The following is a 27,657-nucleotide window of genomic DNA, read 5'->3' as shown; positions in this document are numbered from 1 at the left end:
TTCACCTTTGGACACCACGCACCTGCAATAAATTAATAAGAAAAATGATATCAATAATACCAATAATAACAATAACTCACTATTTTATATAAAGCCTTTCATTACATAGTGAATCACAAAGCGCTTTGAAAACAAATGGAAAACCAAATGTCTGAGGCATGTCTTGACTTGATGCTCTCCAAAGTTGACAGGGTGTCGGGGTAACCCTGAAGTAGCAGTGGTCATCAGACGGACAGGCCTGGAGCACCTCCTTCCCATCCTCTGGCGGAAGAAGCATAGCACCAACCCGGCTGATGTTTTGTAAAATGCTAAATCATCCTCACTTAAAACAGCAAAATATTTACAAATGTACAGGCTCTATATAAATCATGGCGCCATGGCAACCTGGTCTAAACTAAGAGAATTAGCACCCGTGTCCTCCATAATAAGGTCTAGTAATTGGGTGATCTGCTGTCATGTTCACACAACCCAAACCTAATAAATGTACCACAACGGCATTTCTATCAGCTTGTTTGTCTGAAATGAGGGAAGGGGGGGGGGGGGGGGGGGGGGGGTTGACAGAAATATAATGGAAAAATGTAAGCAGTGTAAAGTCCCCAGTCATGATTACTGCATTTTCAGAGACAATTTAACAAAATACCGGAATCTGTTCAGGGTGGCTTGTATATATTTTTCTTTCTTTTTCTCAAGTACATTCATTAACATTTCCATTGTTTAATAACTACCTCCCTAAAGTGCAAACAGATCCGCCTACCCACAACCCCTCTCCATTAACAACACCGTTGTCAGGATGAGACAGACAGCTTCTCTGATATTGCTGAAATCAAGCTTTATAGTTGCATACCATATGTGGATACTTCTTCTGCTGTAAGGAGGAACTGCTTGAAAAACATTTAACCGTAAATGATTGGTATACATATATCTTTGGTGTTATGATAACAATAATCCTCCTCAAATGTAAATTAGTCCTTCAGGTCACAGTTCACTGTGTGAATCTGCTTGCTTGATGAGTTAGATGAATTGTACTGATTTTTACAACTTCCACACCTGAAAAGCACTTCCTGAATGTTCTAAATGTTCTGTAGAAACAAACACCCAAATGAATCCACGTTGAGCACCTTGCGGATTTTGGGGTTAAATAGGAAGGCTGACCATGGTGAACAGAAGGACGCTCACAATATTGACCAATAGTTGACAGAACAAAATCATTGATACGCTGTGAACTTGTTTGTTCGTTTAAAAGCTTACTTCATGAGGAAATATGGCATATGACTCCAATTACTTTTAATCTAATTATGGTAATGTAGAATGTTAATTCAAATGATGCTGACTGATGTGGCTCATGCAATGGAATTTATTTGTAAAATTTTCAGTTAAGTTGACAAATCACAGCTCAAGACAGATGCAGTGAAGAGTAATTAGAACGCACTAGAAAGTTGAAGGGCACACCTCTGATGGGGGAAACATCAGGACACAGAGTAAGCACAGAGTCAAAAAACACATCTTACAGTGAATATTCATCAAATTCTTTAAGATTTCTTTATTAAAACAGGCCTTCAGTGAAATTCCGAGAATCCTATGTTGATATATTTGGCGTTTTCACTGCTTAATATTTAGAAAAGGTCCAGTTTGGGAAAAGTGACTGCAAACGGTTACACACACAATTGGGGGGTGTAAAAAAAGTTGTCTTCAGTGGATTGTTGACGTTGACATTAACATACATTTCGGTTGACCTCAATACAAGCGTCATGCTCACATTTTCACCTCAACAGAGTGTGAAATACACATACAATACCCTGAATGTAGGTCGTTTTTGCTGGCAGTCAATTAAGAGTGTTGCCATGATATTTCCATTGTGTGGGAAGAGTGGAATGAACCTCTTTACCGTGTACATACATTATTTTTGACTTCTAAAGACACCATGCAGAAGTGTTTGTGTATCCGTTCTCTTGTCTTGTGTTCAATGACAGGACTCCAGCCAGCATTTGACATCAGTCATGCATTCATTCTTCTTGGAAATCCGATATAGGATAACAAATATCTGTCAAGCATAGCAATCACAGTTGTCAATCATCTACTCTCAGCACACGTGTTATTTTGGCACTCGCTGACAGAGACAATTCTGTTACAAAAATTACAATCACGTTTTTACAATGCAATTAATTCAAACCACAATGTACCTGATGCAGAATGCCAGAGAAATCATGCAACGCTGTCCCGATTGTCAATGATTTGCTTTGAGCACACGCTCTAAAAAATATGTGAAACCCTTTGTTAGCACGGCAGACCTTTACATATCAAGCTAGCATTTACTACAATTGACAAAGAGAAAAGTTGTTCAGGAAATAGAGTTCTAAACCGGCTATGGTTTTTTTCTTCAAAAAGGGGTAAAATTAATAATGTTTAAGAGTCTTTTTAGTTTAATGGCTAAATGTTTCTAAAGCTACCATTCCCTCCCAGGAGGGAGTCATCATTAATATTAATATTTATATTAATACCTACAAGGCTGTTTTTTTTGTCATCATTAATATTAATATTTATATTAATACCTACAAGGGTGTTTTTTTTGTTCAAGTTTGGAACATCAACCAAACTTGAACAATACCTACAAGGCTGTTTTTTTTGTCATCATTAATATTAATATTTATATTAATACCTACAAGGCTGTTTTTTTTGTGATCATTAATATTAATATTTATATTAATACCTACAAGGCTGTTTTCTTTGTTCAAGTTTGGAACATCAACCATTTGTTTAAAAATGAGGGAAGTCACTGCATTTAGTGGATAGTGTTGGACAGGGACGTCCATCTTGGTTCTATTCCCCTCTCATTCGGCTCTGGAACCTATCCTAACGCATTACTCACCAGTTTCCAGGTACCACATTACGTATAGCATTCACACATGGAATGAAAAATAAATCACAACGAACCCATAGACACTGCAAAGCTCCTTGGCCTTCTTTTTTCCCGGCACTCTAAAAAATGCAGAGATGAGTACTTTGACCAGCCAACTGCTGAACTGCTAAACTGATACTGATAAAATAACGTCACAGATATTTTTGTAAATTCTAAAGGCTGGTTTTGCTAGTCAACATTGTTCAAAAGTTATGTCCAATTTGTTTCAGATTTGTGCACATTTTAACTACGTTGCAAAATTCAAATTAGTCTAAAATGTTTATAATCAATCACTTAGACAGTCCCACAAAGTGTCCTCGATACCCTGACATACAGTATCCTCCCCATGCCTCCTCTGATAACCGATGTGTCCTTGATACCCTGACATACAGTATCCTCCACATGCCTCAATAACCTGACATACAGTATCCTCCCCATGCCTTCTCTGATAACGGATGTGTCCCTGATACCCTGACATACAGTATTCTCCCCATGCCTCCTCTGATAACCGATGTGTCCTTGATACCCTGGCATACAGTATCCTCCCCATGCCTCCTCTGATAACGGATGTGTCCTTGATACCCTGACAAACAGTATCCTCCACATGCCTCAATACCCTGACATACAGTATCCTCCCCATGCCTCCTCTGATAACCGATGTGTCCTTGATACCCTGGCATACAGTATCCTCCCCATGCCTCCTCTGATAACGGATGTGTCCTTGATACCCTGACATACAGTATCCTCCCCATGCCTCCTCTGATAACGGATGTGTCCTCAATACCCCGACATACAGTATCCTCCCAATGCCTCCTCTGATAACGGATGTGTCCTCGATACCCTGAATTACAGTATCCTCTCCATGCCTTCACTGATAACGTTGACATAATGCATTATAATGTAACTTATCAGAGCCGACTCTGCCATACCCATTGTGTGCTGAAACACACCGCCTTCACACATAGCTGCTCCAGATAATCTTCTGGAGTGGCCTTTGAAGTGCAAGTGAGGGCTGGAGGTGGAAAAGGTAATCCTCAAGGAAAAGAGACTGCAATCATCACAGGCCACTCCTAGATCGATACCAAGGCTATCTCAGTGCCAATCAGTCCCCTTTTCCATCCTTGATTATTACGCAGTCTCGTCAAACTGCCCAGGCAAAATGATTCCATGGCTTTTGGAAATCTCCAGCCCACGCCTTTGCCATGCCATGGCAGCTTCAGGCCAAGCATACAGTATGTCTGCAATGACACTATCCTTTCATGGTACTTTACGGTACTAAACAGTGTGAGTGGTCAGTGATGATCTTGCCCGCCCGCTACTTTGTCCTGGCGTCATGTAGGACATCAATGGAGAGCATGTGTCAGACAATTATCCTTTCTGCCGGTAACTTGATAGGCTGATGTAGCTAGCAGGATTGATAGGCTGATGTAGCTAGCATGATTGATAGGCTGATGTAGCTAGCAGGATTGATAGGCTGATGTAGCTAGCATGATTGATAGGCTGATGTAGCTAGCATGATTGATAGACTGATGTAGCTAGCATGATTGATAGGCTGATGTAGCTAGCATGATTGATAGGCTGATGTAGCTAGCATGATTGCCCGTCTGAACAATGCATACACCTGATGACTACTAACTGGCTTCATCAAAATATACCAGGATGGAACATGATTTGGCACTGAAAGACACTGTGGTGCCCATCTATTTGCAATAGATGGATAGCTTTCTGAAGTCATTCACAAACACAAGGGCAGGAGGAACTTAAACTGACACGGGTTAAGCCTAGTCTATGGTGAAAAAATCTAGTTTGCAATAGATGGATAGCTTGCTGAAGTCATTCTAGGCATTCTCAAGGTATCAGGACACAGGTGCAGAAGTATATATATAAAGGTACTTAAATGAAAAGGCAAGACGTGGATATAACCAGATAAATCAAACAATGGCACAATCTAGTCTTCTTTTGGGAGCACAATCTAGTCTTTTATTTGGAGCAAAATCTAATCTTCTATTAGGAGCTAAATCTAGTCTTCTATTGGGAGCAAAATCTAATCTCCTATTAGGAGCACGATCTAGTCTTCTATTGGGAGGAAAATCTGGTCTTCTACTGAGAGCAAAATCTGGATTTCTATTGGGAACACAATCTGGTCTTCTATTAGGAACAAATTTCTGTTGGCCATTGATTCTGTGGACCAACAGATAATGGCTGCTGTTACTTGTATACAGCATTTCATCAGCTTCTGGAGTGTTGACCTCATCACTCAGGTTAAATGGAATGACTCAACTACCTATTTAACGCTGTTAAATATTGCTTTTTCTTGCATAACAATATTTCCCACCCACATAGAAACTGTCCTCAGCTGATTGGAAGAGGCAATTACCTGTGAGATTGGTGGACAGAAGGAGTAGCGTATCACATGTCAGTTCAGCCATTGCCCCGTAGATCACCACAGCCCAGATGATCAGAATCTGAAGAGGAGAAGTGGAAGGTAAGATAAATGGTGAACAACGGAGGAAACAACCTGTGCCCCACACTGCATTGCTCCCTCAAAGGGTCAAAAGGAATGCATTCACGACAACAGGACCAGACCAGTTTGCCAGTTTAAACAAACACATTTAACCATTTTCTTCAGTAATTTTAATGGTTTTGGTAAATAAGGTTACAGAAAGCTCAGACCTTATAAACCAGGTGATTTGAATACTGAATGCTGATTTGGTGACAGACATTTTACGTGAGACTGTATACAATGTTAATGACATCACATCTCTTCTTACTGCACAAATTGTGTTGGTCACTGGTTTATTAGAGCAATAAGGCATCTTAAGGGTTTGTAATATATTGTCAGTTTACCACGGCTAAGTTTAGTTGAGGTCTATAGCAATTTTTCTTTAACATACATACATGTTAGGAATCTGTGTATGGGTACATATGTATGTATAGGTGTGTATGCATGTTTATATAAACGTGTGTGTGTGTGTGTGTGTATGTATTTATATAATATATATAGGGCTAGTACATATATATATATATATATATATATATATATATATATATTATATATTTATCATGATCACTATTAAATACCTATATTTGAGTGAATAATTTTGTATGCACAGTTGAAATAATACACAATTTTTTTTGCAAATTACATTTGGTTGGATTTTTTTTGGGTTACTTGCAGTTACAAAACTAGACTAAATTAACATGAATACAGACAAAATGTATAGAAAACATCCATTTATAAACTACTAGCCCTGTTCGTTACTCTGTAAATAGAGTTACAAACATGGCTTGTAACATTTTCCCTGGGCTGGTGAAAATTGGGGGTCTCAGGGACCAATCAGCGAGACATGAGGCACCAAGTAATTGGCTCGGCTGTGCAGCTGTATACGATGTGAAGGTGTAGGAATTACTACGATTGCAAAAAATAGGAAAGCAAGTCTGATTAGTCTGTTTCTGCAACTGGGGTAAACTTGACTCTCCACCAACAGAAATACGTTTAGCATAGACGTGATTTTCACTGCTGGGATGAGGGAAACCACATGATATGCACTGTGCCTAATGTATTTTTTCAGTCAATATCCCAAATTTGCACTTCTATGTGGTTCACTGAATAAAACATGTACTGTATGTTGATGTATAAAATTCACAGACTATCATACGTACACTACCAGCATCAGGATGAAATGCTGCAGACATTTTATATGTTGGGTTTTATACACATATTCAGAATTGGCCCATTGCAGTCACTGCGTTTCACATTTGCAGAATACATTTTTCATGCTATTTACATATATTACTTCTCACTAGTTTTTTTTTTAAGTACATGTAGGGGTTAGTGCATACTGCAGGGGCTGTTGCCAAAAATAAGTGAGTGAGTTGACAGCGATTGATATAAAAAATCTCTCTGCTATTGGGTATCTCTTTGAGTCATGTTATGGTGTGTTCATCACCATGTGGGAAGTGGGAGATTACCATATGACTATCATCCTTGAGTTCAGAATTTTCTGAACTCAAGGATGATATGGCCATCGCAGTCACAGCTAAGGATATACTGTGGTTCCACTCAGGATGGAGTAGATGTTGTGATGATATGGAAAAATAGGTGAGATATGTTTTAATTTCTTTGTTTCAAAAAACATGATTTGTCTACCCCTTGGTTTAAATGTATTTACCCTCTTTGCGTCAAAATTGCCTTTTCATGTGCCACTGTTTAATAAATTGCAAACGTTGGATAAATCAGTTGGCAAGTTATTTTTTATTGCTTGCTAACTAATTAACTGCTGTAGACAGAAAGCTTGCTTACAAAACAAAATACGGTGGATATAAAAAGTCTACACACCCCTTCTAAAATGCCAGGTTATTGTGATGTAAAAGAATGAGACAATGTCAGAACTTTATCCACTTTTAATGTGACCTATAATGCGAACAATTAAATTGAAAAACAAACTGAAGGGGGAAAAATGAAAAATAAAACCTTACAATAACCTGGTTGCATAAGTGTGTTAAGAATGTGTTAAGAATTAACCAATCACATTCAAACTCATGTTAAATAGAAGTCATTACACACCTGCCATCATTTAAAGTGACTCTGATTAATCACAAATTTTGGCATAAAAAAACAGGCGTCCATTAGAAAGCTGAAGATAAAGAGGAAGTTCACCTTTCAGCATGACAACGACCCAAAGCACATATCCAAATCCACAAAAGCATGGCTTCACCAGAAGAAGATTAACATTTTGGAATGGCCCAGCCAGAACCCAGACCTGAATCCAATTGAACATCTGTGGGGTGATCTGAAGAGGGTTGTGTACAGGAGATGTCCTCGCAATCTGACAGATTTGGAGCACTTTTGCAAAGAAAAGTGGGAAAATAGTGTCACGTCAAGATGTGCCATGCTAATAGACTCCTACCCAAAAAGACTCAGTGCTGTAATAAAATCAAAAGGTTCTTCAACAAAGTATTAGTTTAAGGGTGTGCACACTAATGCAACCAGGTTATTGTGAGTTTTCTATTTTTTATTTTCCCCCTTCAAAGATTTCAGTTTGTTTTTAAATTGAATTGTTCACGTTATAGGTCAAATTAAAGGTGGAACAAGTTCTGACATGATTTATCTTAGTCTCATTCTTTTACATCACAAAAACCTGGCATTTTAACAGGGGTGTGTAGACTTTTTATATCCACTGTATATTCATACACGTTTTCTTTGCAGTAACTCTAGCCAAACAAAAGTATTTCTTTCAAAATATTATCTGCCAATGTTATAAGCAAATAGGTTCCTCTTGCTCCATTTTCTGGACTCATATGAAGGCTGCTGTGCTCTCTGTAACCTGTGCGGAAATCTGCACACAATACCTCCCAGATCACGTCCTGATGCGGTCAACTTGATTTGAACATCATCTGAACAAAATTGGATTTTGTGGATCTAGACCCTTTTCTTCCAATCTGATCACTGTATTATTTATTTTTTTACATTAAAGCCATGTCCCAAAGGACAGTCAGAGATGAGAACAGGCGCGCTTGGCATCCCCACCCGAGTGGCATACTTTGCTCAACCAGGAAGTTGACCGAAAAAAAAAAATTCTGGCTAACAACCACAATTAGCTTTAAGTCACCCAAATGCCCCAAATTAGTCATTCCAAACATGCCATTGCATGATATCCTCGGCCCCCTGCCTGTAAGTAGCCCTGACAACATGCAAACTCTGTCTGTAGAGGAGGCCTCAGCACTAAGAAGCAGTTTGTTAGACTGCTGCACCACCTGAAAGCAGATTGTATTCTGACTGTATTCTGACTATGTTCTGATAGCAGAAGTCACATGTTCATTAGGTGTCAAACCATCTCAGGTTACCTTCTCTTATTCTGATTGCTCCATTTCCCAACTGTGATTTATTATCACAAACAAACTGGCACTTTGCCAGAAGAATGTTCTGGAATAACCGTCCGGTCTAAGTGCTGGATGAGTAAGACATCTTTCCCAAGGGTTAAATTAGCCCTGTTATTCTGCTGTGAAGAGTAATGAACTGTCCCATAAAATTGGCTGCTGTTTTTTCATGTCACACAGTTTAAAGGCTTCCATAGTGATAAAGTGTCCAAGTATTTGCTCAAGGTCCTTTGCTTGAATTGTGTAGTCCCTGTGCAGACTACACATTTGTGTAAAGTGTTTGTAAATGGACATTAACACGACCTTAGGGTGTTACTAACTGACTTTTCAGTGCTAAAAGTCCTTAACAGTGCAACATCAATACACAAAACTCACTCAGCTTATGCAGACGCCCCCATGTGGTGGAAAGAAGAACAGCAGAGTTTATTTTACACGTGAGGGATATCTAACAGGGCACTGTAACACTTCTGTGTTAACGATAACGCTGCTTCATAACACATTTAAATGTTTGGTTGGTTAAAAAAACTAAAAAGGTGACAGAATGGTGTCACTAAGGGATATTGTGGTCTTTGTAGTTCTTATATCCCTAGCCTTTGTAGTCCATAAATTCCAAGTGCTCCTTTCCTCTATGATTGGAAATAAATCCAGAGGCTTAAGACTGTGCAAAAACCCAACATAATGCATTTTTGGGGTGGCAAGAGAGAGTGGAAGAGAGAGGGAGAGAGGCAGAGAGAGGGAGAGAGAGGTAAAGAGACATGGATTGATAGAAAGAGAGATATGGTATTTTTCTTATTTTACAACATGAAGTTAATCTCCCAAGGCATTGAGCTGGCATAGAGATCATCCAGGGGTCATTGATTTATACCACTCCTCCCTAAGCACAACCAAAGTGGGCACAAGTGAGTATGCTTCTGCATGTGTTTAAAAATTGAAGATGCAATACTGCATTTTTGGTAATAAGAAACCCCTCATCGTATTAATTTGTGAAGTCTACACAAATTATATCAACATCAAAAGTCTGAGTGAAGGTCATCCCAGAGGGGGGGTTCTCTCTAAATCAGGAGAATATCGCTTAATCACATAGAAACTATATTTAGAAAGACCGTCTTGGCTGCGGTGTGTGACAAGTGAATCTCAGCAAAAAATTAGAGATCTGGCCCAGATGTCACTCACATCTCTGAACTAGATTCCCCTCCTTCCTCCAACAAACTGTTGAGTCACACATTGCCCATGGTGATGAGTTGAGCAGAGCGATGGAACAGAGGGAAGGAAAGCTAGCCCACCAAAAGCCTCGTGCTCTCAGTTATCCAACAGGGCAGATCTGTGTAGGCATTGGGGAGTAGAACGCATAACCTCAAGGGTGTGTGAGACAGATTTTGACACCTCTAACTTGGGTTCATGTCGGTGAGACAGACTGCACCCTATAGGAAAATACAGGCTATAATCCAAACATGGCAATAGGACCCCAGAATAATTTAAATTTTTTATGGTAAATTGCTTTCTCTGAGGCTTTGAATTTTTCTGTGTACCAGTTACAGCAGAGTTGCACCTCCAACTTCATTATCCATCTAGATATAGAATTCCCTCTAGAACTATTGGACCTCTTATTAAAGACCAGAAATAAATATAAGAATTTTTGGTTATTATGTGTTGAATTTTTTTTGACTGTTATTTTCATTTTATCATGCTAAAAGCACATTTTCTATTTACAGCAGATACTTTTCTTGCTCAGGGAATGGACAACTGGGTTTTTACACCTTGTCGGCTCAGGGATTACAACCAGCAACATTTTGTTTACTTTTGACCTCTAGGCAACTTGACCACTAGGCTACTCTTACAAAAAAATCAAGAAATCTATAATCTTAAATTGAGGCCACATTTTTAAAGGGAAGCAAATAATCAAGAACTTAATAGTTTTCTTATGTGTCACGACTATTAGCACACATACATTCTTATAAACCAAATCTAAGCTACATGCCTGGAAACTAACAGGGAAAAAACAAGAGGTATCTATCAATTGCCTAGTACAGTGTTTTGCCCCCTAGCATAGTGGTTTGCCCCTAGCACAGTGTTTTGCCCCCTAGCACAGTGTTAGCACAGTGTTTCCCCACCTAGCACAGTGGTTTGCCCCCTAGCACAGTGTTAGCACAGTGTTCGCCCCCTAGCACAGTGGTTTGCCCCCTAGCAAAGTGTTATCACAGTGTTTTGCCCCCTAGCATAGTGAGGAGGATTGCTGCAGAGATAACAACCTCTTCATGGATCACAATTGAATAATTGAAAAATGTATAAAGATATTGGCATCACCTATTCTACAGTTAGATGCCACATCCACACCAACCTGAGTATAGAACCTAGGCACTGACAGGAAACGCAAACTTGTAATGTAATCAAAGTATGAAAACACTTCTAAAGATAGCAATTTGTACTGTAATTGATTTGCCCGAATCAACCACTGCAACAGATAGATTTTAGTAATGATCTCTCATCTCATCTTCATCCGCTTATCCAGTATCGGGTCGTGGGGGCAGCAGCTCCAGCATTAATTAGTAATGATATGCATATGAATTCACATGTTCTGCTGTCAGACTGCCGATTATTTACAGACTACACGTTTTAGCCACAGCATTGGGTGCACCCTTCCCTGACCTTTGATTTTGACTTTTCAGGTTTTTATTTTGTATTGTCTTTTGAAAGTGTGATGGTATGTGTAAAACCCTGAACAATACAAACTCCCTGAAGTCAAGTGTCAACTAAGTTTACATAAAAAAAATCTACTAATCAATCAACAAAGCGGAAAGTAGCAAGCCAGCTTGCAGCATCAGTTAGAATATGTCAACAATAGACATTTATTTATAGCTGGCTAGCTAACGTTGATAGTTGAACTAGCTAACAAGATTAGGTGAAATAAAAAATTTTGTTAAATAATTAGTTAGCCAATGTTTGTTAGCTAGGTACATTCACATTGAACACATTACACAACAACTAAAGTTAGCAGCAAATACCTAGCAAGCTCACTGGATTATCACAGTTCTCTTTTGTTCAGAGCACAAGTTGCTCTGGACAAGAGTGCCCACTAAACTGTGTCCACTTCCTTCATATGTAGTATCCACTGAATTACTTAAAATGTGAAATACTGGCAAAGCCAGCATGTCTGACCTAGTTATCACTTGATTCCATAACCTCAAAGTTTGAGGGCAGCAGAAACTCTCCTGATCAAACACAGCAATTGAGGAGTGTTGCTTTATATTGGAGATACACCTTGGGATATTCTGTGAAACATTGGCATCCTGCTGAGTGCCCCTTTAACGCTGTCAGAAATGAAAGAGGATGTTTAAGAAGTCAGGGGGCAAAAACATTTAAACACATTTGTTCAATAATGATTAGGTTGGTTGGTGGAAATAAAATACACACTTTCTTTGCAGTATCTTTCAGAAATATAGAAAAGTCTGCTAAAAGTTTTCGACTTGATTTAAAAGGTGTATAACAGAAATATTCCCACACAAAGCAATAAAAATAGACCACATTTTTTGCAGGCACAATTGTACTGGCAGCAAAGCAGAGTAAGCATTTCATGAGCAAATCCCTTGACAGCTTAGCCTTGCCTAAAGTCGTAAACAAGGAACAATACAAGGTATTTCAGCTGGGCACAGTCCTGCTCCCATTCTATGGTTGCCAAACTTGCTCAAACTAAATCTAATTCTGCCTGTCCATGTTAATCAAGTATTATTCTTTATCTCAATTCAAACAAATTCCAAAATGTTAATTCTTAAAAGGAAACCTTTGTAAACCCTCTACAGGACATACACTGAAGCCTCCTAAATGGAAATGTATGTGCTAAAATGTTGCTGAGATGAAAGAGGTCCTCAGGGATATATTTCTCTATCTGTCATCTAGTTCCTATTCCCTATGAATGAGATCTGTGCAAAGTGGATTTAATTGGTGCCCAGAGGGCTCTCTGATTTTCTATCTAATGGAGTTCAGCAGATAACACTGGAACAACAGGTTTTGGATCTGATACAATGGCTGGCATCAGGACTTCCACCAGGACCAAGAGACTGACACAATTTTGGTCTGATTAATTTCAAGTGCCATGAATGAGCACACGTCTGGACCGAGCCACTATGGTGCTATGGTAATACTGTTTGCCCTCCTACCATCAGGCAGGTGGTGCAGGTCTCTTCGTTCCCTTATGTGACAACCTTGGGAACCACATTGCTGCTATAACTGCATTTCAGTTGGACATGCCACCTGCACCTTCAATTTGCCTGCATTGCACATTTAGAATTGCTATTTGTACTTGCTTTTGCCTGATTGCACAACTATTCATTTCCCACTTGTACATACATATACTTTATACTTGTATATTTTCTGCCTCCCCTATTTGCCTTCATTGCTCATTTAGAATTGCCATTTGGACTGTATTTGCTCTCATTGCACATCTATACATTACTCTTGTAACATATACTGTGCCTAATACTTTTACATTTACGGCCCTCTTCTTCTACTTGCACTTCTGTTTAGATGCTAACTGCATTTCGTTGTACTGTACTGTTCAATGAAAATAAAGTTAAATTGAATCTAATCTAATCAATGGTGTCAGAATTTGACTATAAATGAGTTCTGTCTTAATTCACAGTTTAGGCCAAGGCACTATGCAAACAATGTTCCCAGCCAGGTTCAAGCCCAGGTCATGACCTTTCAATCTGCTATTCAGGACATGAAAAAGCACAGTGAGATAATCTCGGCTCCCATATCCACCTCTGATCCCCTTATCTGGTTTGAACATGAGCAGAAAAATGATCTCAACTGATGGCTCTGTCGACACCCCAAAAAACATTCAAGTTCTCCACGATACAGGGAATGACAAATACAATACCCAAACACATTAAACCGTGAGTGGATACCGATTCTGGTTGGGTAGAAGAAAGGCATTTAGTCCGGGCAGAGTACCAAAGCTCCAAGCTGCGTGAACGACCAGCAGGTTGGGGAAGTCAAATCCCTGAAATCCCTCCCGCTCCACCCTGCGTGGCACTACGGAAAATCCATGACTCTCCCAGGCTTCTCAGCATTAATGAATTGTCTGCTTCGCTGAAATGTTCCTGGGTAAATCCAGAAACCGACAAGACAATTCTGTAATGAAGGCGCCTCCTGGACCATGTTTGGTGCCTGATTTCCATGCATCCATTTTTGGATTCTTTGTTAAATATGAGGTTTAATTCATTTGGAGAGGGTTTGCGTGAGGACATCATGGGGTTGGTTTAGCAACTGTTGTAAAGCCGCTACTCGCCCTTCCAATTGGGATTTGCCTATTTGGTTCTGTGTGTAGTGTGCAAAACTGTGGAGCCAAGGGTTGTCGGTTTAAGACCATGCCCTGCCAAACACAACAGTACTAACAAGCCATTGGCATGCGGTAAAGAAAACATAACATGGTGTGGATATAACAGTATTGTGATGCAAATAATGCCTTTCCACTTCAATGAAAGGAGTTGTTGGATCTCCTAGTTAGTAGAAATGAAATGATCCAAGTAATTTATCCAGAGCTACTAACAGGAGTTAAATAAGTTATCTCGGGTATTCAAACCAGGACCCTTTTTGTTACAAGCCAAACACAAACCATTTGACTACTCAATGCTTCCTAAGAACAATCAAAATACAACAGACTAGCTATACAATCTAATTGTTCTAACGAAAGTTAAATATGATCAAAGGTTACATCCAGTACAATCCTGGATACCCTTTCAGATGACCAAGGACAGACACTTCTTTGCTACACCTTTCCGCTCAACATTTGGTGAGTGAGGCGATAGAAGTCATTCAAGTTCGCGCAGAGACGCTGGATAACTTAATCTTGACGTGGTCATCTCGTCTATCTGCGACGAAAACAAAGTGGTCTTGCTTTAATCCTACTAAATGATGTAGCGTTTGGTCACGTTCAGTTATGTAAGTCCATGTAGGAACCTCAGGGCACTGGAGCTCCTGTTGTGACATTCAACAGACTCTCCTGCATTGTTTCCCCACATGCCAAAAAATCATCCAAGCTCAAGTCAGTTATTCGGCAATCCCTATGCAAATGAGGTCTCAGACTTTCATGCTGTGGACTGTGAGGGAATTATCTGTGAAATGCATATACAATCACACGCTGTATGAATATGTTAATGTGCATGCATAATCACACGCTATATGAAATGTATTAATGTGTAATCCATACACAGAGACAATTAGTTCTTGAATTATGTAATTCACACACACAGACAATGAGTTCTTAAAGATTGCATGGTCATCATGATGTGTGTATCTTGTCCTGAGAACCATCAAGAGTGTCAGCAGCAGTGTAACTCAACAGAGCATCATCAAGTGTCCTGACATTAAGGGCCCTGAATTGTATTGCCTTTGTGTTCACTGGTAGAGTGACACAAGTATGAACCATGCGTTTGTCATGATTTACTACTCTGAACTACAGACACTCAGAAAAAATAGGGGACAAGAGGTAAACCCCGCCCTGTGGGACTTCCAAAAAGAATGATCAGATGGAGTGATGTGTGAAAGTTTTGTATAAAAGCCATGGTACAGACTGCAGAAGGGCCTGGCTTTGATGACTGTCATTGTTTTATGATTTTCATTAAAGTCTATTAGATTCACAAGTTCCTGAGTTGAAGTGCATTTGTTTTAGTAAGAGTGGACTTGATTTTCCACAACAGGACCAGCTCCACCCAGAGAGGTGAAGGTGGAAACCTGGTCAAATTCAGGGACAGGCGGGAAACAACACGCTGAGCCATTGTTAAGGGGCAAACTGTACATGAAAATACTGGTTCGGGAAAACAGTCCAGAAACGCAGCAAGGTCACGTTGTCTGGGTATAATATTTTTAAGTGGATTAACACTAAGCCAATTATTATCCTTCCAAGGTTTCAGAGGAGGGTCTAGAGGCCTTGTCAAAGGCCTCACCATGCAAGTTGAATGGCACCTCGTACAATCCTCCTAATTGAGATGATGAATGTGAGTGTATATGTGTGTTTGTGTGTGTGTGTGTGTGTGTGTGTCTGTGTTTTTGTCTGTAAGTATGTGAGTGCATGAGTAACTGTCTGTGACTGTGTATATTTATGGGAGAGGATATGTTTATTTCTGGGTCTGTGAATCTTTGTAGAGTTCTGGCCAAAAAGAATACTGTCACTTTCTTCAAATAACTAATTATTGTCTTTTAAAATGTTTTGAAATTGACCATCAAAGTATTTGGTCCTCGTAATTCTTTATTTCACTATTAATATTACAGAACTTCAGTTTCTGACACACACACATCCAAAAGGCTATTTAAAACATACAGGGTATTTAAAAAAGTATAAATATATAAAATGTCCTTTTAAATCTGAAAATAAGGAAAAATGCCATTGACAAAAATATTGACACCCTTGACTCAATATATACAGTGAGGGAAAATGTTTTTGATCCCCTGCCTATTTTGTACATTTGCCCACTGAGATAGAAATTATCAGTTTATAATTTTAATGGTAGGTTTATTTGAACAGTGTGAGACAGACTAACAACAAAAAAATCCAGAAAAACGCATGTCAAAAATTTTATAAATTGATTTGCATTTTAATGAGTGAAACAAGTATTCGACCCCTCTGCAAAACATGACTTAGTACTTGGTGGCAAAACCCAGAGGTCAGACGTTTCTTGTCATAGGTTGGGAATACTAATAATAAATGGAAAGACATTTCATTTCGTATTATAAAGCTAAGTCATCATCAAATACACAAACATTAGCTACATAGCCAGCTCCTATGACACTTGTAGCTACAGCAGCTGGTGTATCTCCTATAGGTAGAGAAATTCCAATTTTCATTAAACAAATTACCGGGTATCCTACCTGTGTGGATTGACATCATACTACTATTGTTCTATGTAGCTGTACTAGCAAGCTAGCAGGAGCTAGTAAACGTGAACATCCGGCATTGATAAAGTGTACACACCCACAAGCGGCTAGAGATGAGCAAATCAAGCGAAAGGCCAAAAAGCAGATGGACATCCCCAGATAGACTAGCTCTCTATACAGGTGCTGGTCATACAATTAGAATATCATCAAAAAGTTGATTTATTTCAGTAATTCCATTCAAAAAGTGAAACTTGTGTATTATATTCATTCATTACACACAGACTGATATATTTCAAATGTTTATTTGTTTTAATTGTGATGATTATAACTGACAACTAATGAAAATCCCAAATTCAGTATCTCAGAAAATTAGAATATTACTTTTTTTTAGAAATGTTGGCCAACTGAAAAGTATGAACCTGAAAAGTATGAGCAACTACGGCCCGCGGGCCACATCCGGCCCTTTTTACGTCCCTGCCTGGCCCGCGTGAGGCCAATCATAAATTATAGGGATGCACCGAAAATTCGGCCAACGAATAATTGACACAATCTTTTCTTTCAGTGTTTCGGTTTTTGGTTTTCGGCCTTTGTAAATTTTGTTTTGAAAAGCGTTACATTTGTATTACTTACGTATGGACGTCTATGCGTGCGTGAGCTGAGAGTGAAGGTGAACAGCGACAAGTGACGCTAGCCAGGTTACCCTCAAGATGTCAGCTCACGCTAAGAAAATAAAAGTTGATAACGAATGCCGTGTTTTCAACAAGACATGGACTGCCAAGTATTTCTTTATAGAAATTAAAGGTAAAGCCGTTTGCTTAATCTGTGGTACACAGGTCGCTGTGTTAAAGGATTATAATTTGAATCGCCACTACACGACCAAGCATGAGGATAAATACAGAAATCTGTCTGATGAAGAGCGCACATGGGAGTCTGATGCGTTGCTAGCAAAACCCACCAAGGACTTTTTACGAAACTTCACACCCCCAGAGATGCAGCCGTCAGGACTAGTTATGTAATTTCTCACAAAATCGCCAGAAAAAGTAAGGCGTTTTCTGATGGAGAGTTTATTAAGGAGTGCTTATTGGACTCTGTTGCGTTGTTGTGCCCGGAGAAAAGGGCGCATTTCAGAACGTGTCACTCTCCCGATGCACTGTAACGAGGCGGGTTGAGGACATCGCTGGAAACTTGGAGCTTCAGCTGAAGAACAGCTGACTATTTTTCTCTGACTTTGGATGAGAGCTGCGATGTACGTGACACCGCCCAGCCACTCATCTTCTTACGTGGGATAACTGCAGACTTTCAAATCACGGAGGAGTTGGCATCCATGCAGTCAATGAAAGGGACAACCACTGGTAATTACTTGTTCACAGAGGTAAATGCATGTTTGGACATGTTAGGACTGAAATGGGACAAGCTGGCAGGTGTGACAACAGACGGTTGTCCAAATCTGACAGGGAAAAATGTTGGACTTTCAAAGAGAATGCAGGACAAAGTGACAGAAATGAACCCTATGCAGAAATTGACATTTTTGCATTGTATTATATATCAGGAAGTGTTATGTAAGACAGTGTTAAAAATGAACCATGTTGTTGATGCTGTAACTAAAACAGTTAACTTCATCCGAGTGAGGGCATTAAATCACAGAGAATTTGTTGCATTTTTGGAGGAAAATTAGTGAATGATTGAACATGGTGACATAAGCTATCACTGCACTGTCAGGTGGCTCAGCCTTGGCAAAGTACTGAAAAGTGTCCGGGAGCTGAGAGACCAGATTCAGGATTTATGTATTAAGAAAATACATAACATCCCAGAGCTTTCAGATAAAGACTGGGTGGCAGACCTCGGATTCACTGTGGATGTGACTACACTAATGAACAAACTAAATGTCAAACTGCAGTGCAAGGGCCTTTTTGTGCATGAGATGTACAGTGCAGTGAAGGCTTTCATGAGAAAGTTGCAGCTTATCTCAAGCCAAGTGAAGGACAACATTCTGACCCACTTTCCAACACTAAAAGAAACGAAAAGATCAGCCGATCACATCCACAAGTTACAACCATGTTAGAAGCACTGCATGCCGAGTTTTCTAGGTGATTCCAAGATTTCAAAACTCTTGAGAGTGAAATGCACATGGTTTCTTCTCCCTTCAACTGCAGTGTGGATAATGCACCAAGTAATGTTCAGATGGAACTCATTGACCTGCAGTCTGACACACTTCTGGCAGAGCACTTCAGGTCAGTCTCACTGCTGGACTTTTACTCCTCCCTCAAAAAGGAGAACTTTCCACACCTGTGGAGGCATGCTCAGAGGATTCTAGTCCTCTTTGGATCTACCTATGTACGTGAACAGACATTCTCAGTGATGAAGTTAAACAAATCCAAACACAGATTCTCTATCACTGATGACCACCTCTCAGCTGTTCTTCACATAGCCACCTCAGATATTCAGCCAGATTTCAATGCCCTTGTTCAAGCCCAGAACAGACTGGATTATTCTCACTGAAGAGGTAAAATAAGGTGGAAAACATTACATGTTATTGTGTTGTATTGCTGTATTTCTATAAACTTGTTAAGTTGTTTGTTGTTTTTCATTGTTTGTGGAGATTAACAAGTAAAAAATAATTTGCACTGATTCAATAATTGCTTTTGTTTTCTTTTTTGACCTATACACCACAATTTCGCATTGCCTAATATAAATATTTACAGAATAGTTTTATTCTTCCGATTATCAGTACCAGCTATTCAAAATATATAATTTAGTGCATTTTACAATGGAAGAAAGTTGAGCAGAATTAAGTTCAGGTTATTGTTGGTGTGGCCCTCTGACACAATTCAGGTTTCTCATGTGGCCCCTTGTAAAAATGAATTGCCCACCCCTGGTATAGACAAAACTTCCCTGGCTAAAACCTAAGTTAGAATCTATTGAAAACGACAACATTTGTAATTATTTCTGGTAGATTCCACGATTCTCTTGTTTTTTCACTTGATGAAAACTTAGTTATCGTCACCTTTATTGATAGTTATTGTATTAATTTCATTCACGAATGAAAGAAAAAAAGGACTTTGTTATGCCATGAATAAAAAAAACAAGTTATTATGCCATGAATGGAATTGCTTTGTCAGACTCACTAGCAATTGCTCAATTCTTGTGACTATTCCTGTAAGTTAGTAGATACCGTTAAAGCTTATTACTGGCTAATATGCTGTTACAACGGCCAGTGGCAAACGCATACAGTGCATAGACGCTATTTGTGGTGGAGGTAAACCTAGTAAGGAACGTTAGTCAATTTAACTGTATCAGTGTAATTCACAAATGGCCAATTAACTGTAAAAATGGCCAGTGGCAGGATAGGCACAAGAGGCTATCCTGACACCTGGCAAATGTACAGCTCTCTGGTATAGTGGTTAACAACACAGCCCTTTGCGTGGGTGACCCGGTTTTGAATCTTGAGAGGGCAACACTTTCTTTTGAGGGCCGGCTGAACTAGGCTTGCCTGGTTTCTTGTTTCATATGCTGCACTAACATTTATTATGGTCTGAATTTATTTGTGTTGATGTAAATAATAACATATTTCGTAATGTCTATTTGTTTAGGTATATTGCCAAAAATCACATGTCAATTATATTATTTAATTTTGGTTGGGTTAGAATTAGGTTTAGAGTTATGTTAGGTTAAGGCACAAACCAAAACGTGTTCTACAACCCCAATTCCAAAAAAGTTGGGACACACAAAAAAGTTGAAAAGGAAAGTTTTGAGTGAGGAACAGAAGCGTTCAATTTGCAGTAGTTTATTAATTTTAACCCTTCTGTTCCTCACTCAAAACCTTCCTTTTCAACCTTTTTGGAAAGGAAATAAAAAAGTGCGGTGGTCTCTGTAGAGGGGGGGGGGGAGAGGGGGGGGTTACCCCCTCTACACATCAATGGAGCTGAGTCTCCAAATTCCATCAAAGATTAACTCACTTGGTCCATATTAGTGAACTCTGCAATGAAAACTGCCCAAAAACTAACTCCTGAGGTGACTCAAGAAATTTGGCATGTCTATAAAAACTCTCACCAACTTCTACAGGTGCACCACTGAAAGCATCCTCTCAGGCTGCATTACTGCCTGGTACGGTAGCTGCTCCACTGCAGACCGCAAGTCCCTCCAGATGGTGGTAAAGTCTGCTGAGCACGTCATCGGCTGCCAATCTCCCCTCCGTGCAAGGCATCTATCATACACAATGCCTTAGAAAAGCACAGAACATCATCAAAGATCACAGCCACCCAGCCTATGGTCTGTTCACACTGCTGCTGTCTGGTAGACGTTACCGGAGCATTGCGGCACACGCTTCCAGACTCAAAAACAGTTTTTTCCCTCAGGTCATAAGGCTCTTTAACCAGAAACACTGATTCATGATCACACACAAACTTTCCAGATGCTCTGATGTCCTTTCAGGTACTTTAAATGGTACATTCCTTTGCATGTACCATTCATAAGAATATTACACTCATATGTATCTATAATACTTAATACATCTACCATACTGTTCATACTTCCCATCCTACTCTTTCAAAATTGATGCTAGTTTACATTGTTATCAATATTATTGTCATACTTGCCATATCTATAATCTTAATACCACTAACAATCTTGCCATATATATAAGGTTAGATAATAATCCCCAGATTTCTGCTAGTTTACGGCACTCTTTTAAACTTTAAACTGCTGCTAGTGTACTTATGTACTTATGTATTTATAAATGTTTTTTTGTCTGGCTATATTTTTACTTATATATTCTTCTTCTTAACTCTTCTATGTAGTTGTCGGTCATCATGTCACAAGAATATCACTGTGCAGGATGACACTTTGTTGTTCGGTGCATCTGACAAATAAATGTAGAAACGTGAAACATGGCCGAAAACCAATAATGGATGATCGTGATCTTCGGGCACTCAGGCCAAATCTGTATGCATTAGCATTAGCACACACAGGAAATCACAGGAATATTACAGGAACTGTAGTATTCATATTCTATAAAATGGACACACTCAGAAAATATAATCTGAGTGGGAAGCTTTGGCTTGGGTCTATAATGGGAGACTGTGGCAGAACAAATGTAAATACCCCATTCTTGTCTAAAACGCTTATCTTCTTGGACTACATTTCAAGTGATTTAACAGTGCAACATCCTCCACAAAAATGAACCATTATGGCATTTCTGTATTTTCTTAAAATTTTAGACAGAATTTCACCCTTTAGACAAAATGTACAGACTATAATACCATGCAATGACAGGTAATACATTTGAACATATAATGTTACAAGGAGTATAATGTTTCATTTTGTGTGGGAAGTCTGGGATTTAGTGAGTTTAAAGTCTCTAGTTTTGAGAAAATGGAGCATACATTAAGAAAAAGTGTATCAGCAGTTTTGAAAAAAAAGCAATACTGGTACAAAATGTCCAGTCCACATTTTGACAGTTATTTGAGCATGTATGAGTGTGTGTGTGTGTGTGTGTGTGAGATATATCTGTGTGTGTACTGCATATGGGGGAGACAGTTAATGTGTGTATGAGTCTGTGTGTGTATATGGCAGTGTATTTGTGTGTGTGAGTGTATGGGCGAGAGTGTACATGTGAGTCTGTATATGAGAGAAAATGTGTGTGTTTGTGTGTATACAGTATATACTTGACTAGTACTGTATACAGGAAAGATGATGTGTGTGTATATGGGAGTGATTGACTATACATGTTTGTGGCCACTGACTGGCCCGCTCTCAGAGTGGTGTCTGAGCAACACTGACTGGCCTGCTCTCAGGGTGGTGCCTGAGCAACACTGACTGTGGTGCCTGAGCAACACTGACTGGCCCGCTCTCTGGGTGGTGCCTGAGCAACACTGACTGGCCCGCTCTCTGGGTGGTGTCTGAGCAACACTGACTGGCCCGCTCTCTGGGTGGTGTCTGAGGAACACTGACTGGCCCGCTGTCAGGGTGGTGTCTGAGCAGCAGCTGCAGCCGGCTGTTAAACTGATAATCCAGCTCCAACAATAGGAACCAGCCACCAACTACATGGAATATTTACACCCCCATGAACGCCAACGCTGCCTTAACAGCTCCAGACGAATGAGCCCAGTGGACTGCTGTTCTTCTGCTCACACCACCTAATGACCCCTGTGGCCCTAAAAAACATGTCAGCGTCCCGCCCTGGCATGATCCCCCTAAATGATTGTGAACTGAACTTCTTTACTAATTTTTTTTGTGATCGCATGTTTTTTGGTCAATCAGTAATGACAATCACGAGCGAGCGAATACATACATACAGATGTTGAACTGTTTGTCTCTGGTGGCCTGGGGAGGACTAGGGGTCAGGGCAGCTGCCAACGGTGCACCTATATACATACTGCCCCTTCTCTTTCAGCAAAACATCTGGGCTCTATAATAATATTTGTGTTGCATAATTGTAGTAACTATCCATACCACAGGCATTAAGCAAATACCAGGCATTGTTTTATTAGGTGGTGGTATAAAAAAGATAGAAGCATTGTATACGCCTTGAGGCGGCACATTGTGTGTGTGTGTTATTTACACGGCCTCGCTCCGAGGTGTCTGTCTACATTGTCGTAACCCACCAAACAAAACGCAATTTTAGAATATGGGGGGGGGTGGGGGTCTTGACCTCCCTGTCTCAAGTTAAAGTTATGCCCTGTGTGTGGTGTGTGTGTGTGTGTGTGTGCGGGTGTGTGTGTGTGTGAGTGAGTTATTTACATGGCCTCGCTCCAACGTGCGTGTCTACATTGTGTGTGTGTGTTTGTATCTGTGTGTGTGAATGTGTTCACATACAAAAGTTGAAAGCATCACTCCATTAACTCACTCCCCACAAAAGTGAGTACACCCCTCACATTTTTGTAAATATTTGATTATATATTTTCATGTGACAACACTGAAAAAATTACACTTTGCTACAATGTAAAGTAGTGAGTGTATAGCTTGTATAATGTAAATTTGCTGTCCCCTCAAAATAACACAACACATACCCAGCTAAACCGCTGGCAACAAAAGTGAGTACACCCCTAAGTGAAAATGTCCAAATTGGGCCCAATTAGTCATTTTCCCTCCCCGGTGTCATGTGACTCATTAGTGTTACGAGGTCTCAGGTGTGAATGGGGAGCAGGTGTGTTAAATTTGGTGTTATTGCTCTCACACTCCCTCATACTGGTCACTGGAAGTTTAACATGGCACCTCATGGCAAAGAACTCTCTGAGGAGCTGAAAAAAAGAATTGTTGCTCTACATAATGATGACCTAGGCTATAAAAAGACCCCACCGGGTACCATTCATCTCCACTACAAATAGGAAAAAGAGGCTACAATTTGCCTGATCTCACCAAAATTGGACAGTTGAAGACTGGAAGAATGTTGCCTGGTCTGATGAGTCTTGATTTCTGTTGAGACATTCAGATGGTAGAGTCATAATTTGGCGTAAACAGAATGAGAACATGGATCCATCATGCCTTGTTACCACTGTGCAGGCTGGTGGCGGTGGTGTAATGGTGTGGGGGATGTTTTCTTGGCACACTTTAGGCCCCTTAGTGCCAATTGGGCATCGTTTAAATGCCGCGGCCTACCTGAGCATTGTTTCTGACCATGTCCATCCCTTCATGATCAACATATACCCATCCTCTGATGGCTACTTCCAGCAGGATAATGCACCATGTCACAAAGCTCGAATCATTTCAAATTGGTTTCTTGAACATGACAATGAGTTCACTGTACTGAAATGGCCCCCACAGTCACCAGATCTCAACCTAATAGAGCATCTTTGGGATGTGGTTGAACAGGAGCTTCGTGCCCTGGATGTGCATCCCACAAATCTCCATCAACTGCAAGATGCTATCCTATCAATATGGGCCAACATTTTTAAAGAATGCTTTCAGCACCTTGTTGAATCAATGCCACATAGAATTAAGGCAGTTCTGAAGGCGAAAGGGGGTCAAACACAGTATTAGTATGGTGTTCCTAATAATCCTTTAGGTGAGTGTATATATTTATACATATGTATATACATATATATATATATATATATATATATATGTGTAAATATATGTATGTGTATATATATATATATATATATATTTAGGAGATTCAGGTGTTAAAAAGTCCTGTAAAAAAAAATATTATATACACAATATTCACATGCGCCTGCTTGTTTAAACAAATAGCCAAACAGGGAGTTGTGGCTCAAACTCAATACATACAGCATACAGAAGTGACCAAGATGTTTAGATCACTTAGATCACCAAACATTGGACTGGGACGGATGTGTACTCTGAGTGACTTTGGCCATGGTATTATTGTTGGTGCCAAACGTGGTGGTTCCTGCATCTCAGAAACTGGTAACCTCCTTGGATTTTCAATGAATACAATATCTAGAGAGAATGGTGCAACAAACTGAAAACTTCCAGTAAGCATCGGTTCTGCGGGCAGACACCTAGCTAATGAGAGAGGTCAGATTAGAATGATCAGGCTCGTTCAAGATGACAGAAAGGCCAAGGTCTTTACAAGGCCATAGTGGTGTGCCAACGGGCATCACTAAATGCACAACACATCCCACCTTGAAGCGGATGGGGGCTAAAGGTTATCTAGGGCAGGGTCTTATTGGTAGTATTTTCATGAAATCAACGACAACCTGCCACGAGCAAGTGTGTTAGGTCACATCTGCTGAGAAATCAGTAGCGGAAATTAAATAGCAACACTGCAGCTCCCCATACATATTCAGGAAGAGGTGAGATCATGTAGGGAGCACATGGCGATAATAATAGATTAAAGACCCATTAATCACATGCCATTTAATTCGGTTTCAATTGGCCCTGATTGCCTTGACGTGTCTTGGTTGTCAGGATTATGGTACATTTTTCTCTGTCTCTGTGGGATGCTAGGCACTGACTAATTACACCTAGCATAGGGTGTAAACCGGAGTCTGAGAAGTCTATGATTAGGGACACACAGTCTCGTAGACACAGCCGCTGGAGTGGTCACCCAATTTAAGAAATCACCCCCAAAAATTAACATTGAAACGATTTTTACAAATATAAAAATAGAATTGAAATCCATAGGGGCTGAAATAAGAATGTGGTGCAAATTGATAGAAAATCATCAGAGATTAACTTGGGCGGGTCCAGCCTACCATAAATATTCAAAACTGGGTCATATTTTAATTTTTAGTAGACAATTGCTTAATCTGGGTTGTAGGCAAAGTGGTCGTCAGCCCAAGGTACTTCCAGTATAAGCTAGTCCTGTGAGTGTGTTTGATAGGTGCTACTTCTCCATTAGCATTATAGGGAAAGATAAACAGAATGTTTCCTCAAGATGGTCATTAAAACAAACATTAATCAATGTCTTGCCCTTTTGAAAGACAAGGCGTTCCAACTTAAAATATGATATAAAAGACAGTGGTGTGTACAAAGCATTTCACCGATAATAAAATGTAAACTTACATGATGCATGGACTTTTTGTATAATATATCACCATGGTCCAGAACTGGCATAAAAGAGTCCTGAACAATTGTATTTATATGTCAAGATGACTGACATGCTTTGTTTCTGTAAAAGAAACCTTTAAGGATATTGCATTTTGAATCAAAATATATTTCAGCTCATAAAGGAGTTCCCCATGGCTTGATTTTGGGTCCTTTTATGTTTACATTTTATTTAAATTACGTTATATTGCAGTCTGATATCCACATTTTACAAAATATAAAGAGGATGTCTGCTGAAATTAGGTGTCTATTAAAGACAATTCTTGTCAGTGAAAGGACCAGTCTCCAAAAATAAATGTTTTGGTACAGTAGTGTATGAACTATTCTTCAATGTTTTTACTGTTTTCCTAAATTAATCTGGATTCCCATTACAGTTTAGCAAAGTAGGTACACAGTACTCTGATCTGAGTTTTCTAATATGCCTTGGACATAATGATTCTCAGTTACCTAATAGCTGGCCAGTTACAACTGACTTCGAGCCTTTTTATAGCCTTAGCCCATGCCATATCTTCACTATAGATTACATCAGATACACAGATGATCAATAACATTATGACCACCTGCATAATATTGTGTAGGTCCCCCTTTTTGCCACCAAAACAGCCCTGACCTGTTGAGAAATGGTCTCCACTAAAACTCTGAAGGTGTGCTGTGGTATATGGCACCAAGACGTTAGCAGCAGATCCTTTAAGTCCTGTATGTTGCCAGGTATTTGTCCAGCACATCCCACAGATGCTTGATTGGATTGAGATCTGGGGAATTTGAAGGCCAAGTCCACACCTTGAACTCGTTGTTGTGTTCCTCCAACCATTCCTGAACCATTTTTGCTTTGTTGCAGTGCGCATTATCCTGCTGAAAGAGGCCAGTGCCATAAGGAAATACCATTGCCATGAAAGGGTTGCACATGGTCACCTACCTTAGGTAGGTGATACGTGTCAAAGCAACATCCACATGAATGGGAGGACCCAAGGTTTCCCAGCAGAACATTGCCCAAAGCATCACACCGCCCCCGCCGGCTTGCCTCCTTCCCATAGTGCATCCTGGTGACGTGTTTTCCAGGTAAGTGATGCACACGCACCTGGCCATCCGCGTGATGTAAAATAAAATGTGATTCATCAGACCGGGCCACCTTCTTCCATTGCTCCATGGTCCAGTTCTTATGCTCCCATGCCCATGGTTGGTGCTTTCGGCAGTGGACGGGTCAGCAAGGGCACACTGACTGGTTTGTGGCTATGCAGCCATACACAACAAACTGCAATGCACTGTGTGTTCTGACACCTTTCTATCAGTTCCAGCATTAACCTTTTCAGCAATTTGAGCTACAGTAGCTCGTCTGTTGGATCAGACCACACAGGCCATGCATCATTGAGCCTTGGCCGCCCATGACCCTCTTGCCGGTTCACCGCATTTCTTTCCTTGGACCACTTTTGATAGGTACTGACCACTGCAAACACAAGGGCTGCAGTTTTGGAGATGCTCTGACCCAGTCATCCAGCCATTAC

At 40.0% G+C, this 27,657-nt stretch overlaps 1 protein-coding gene across 6 annotated transcripts in view; it reads right to left on the bottom strand.

Annotated features, from left to right (window-relative positions):
• Positions 1-27,657, bottom strand: part of crhr1 (corticotropin releasing hormone receptor 1) — a 175,832-nt gene that overhangs the window by 119,497 nt on the left and 28,678 nt on the right. For 4 of the 6 annotated variants that reach the window (XM_020051070.2, XM_034295105.1, XM_034295108.1 and 1 more), the window contains exon 2: positions 5,274-5,361. In XM_020051070.2, coding sequence (XP_019906629.1) covers positions 5,274-5,361 — 88 coding nt within the window. Of the gene's footprint in view, positions 1-5,273; positions 5,362-20,698; positions 20,719-24,004; positions 24,039-27,657 lie in introns of those variants that run through there. The other 2 variants (XM_034295106.1, XM_034295107.1) reach the window with 2 other exon arrangements.

The sequence above is a fragment of the Esox lucius genome, chromosome 11 (assembly GCF_011004845.1).
Source record: "Esox lucius isolate fEsoLuc1 chromosome 11, fEsoLuc1.pri, whole genome shotgun sequence".
Classification (NCBI taxonomy): Eukaryota; Metazoa; Chordata; class Actinopteri; order Esociformes; family Esocidae; genus Esox; species Esox lucius.
Note: the sequence above shows the minus strand (reverse complement) of the source record. Positions and strands in the feature narration are given on the sequence as shown.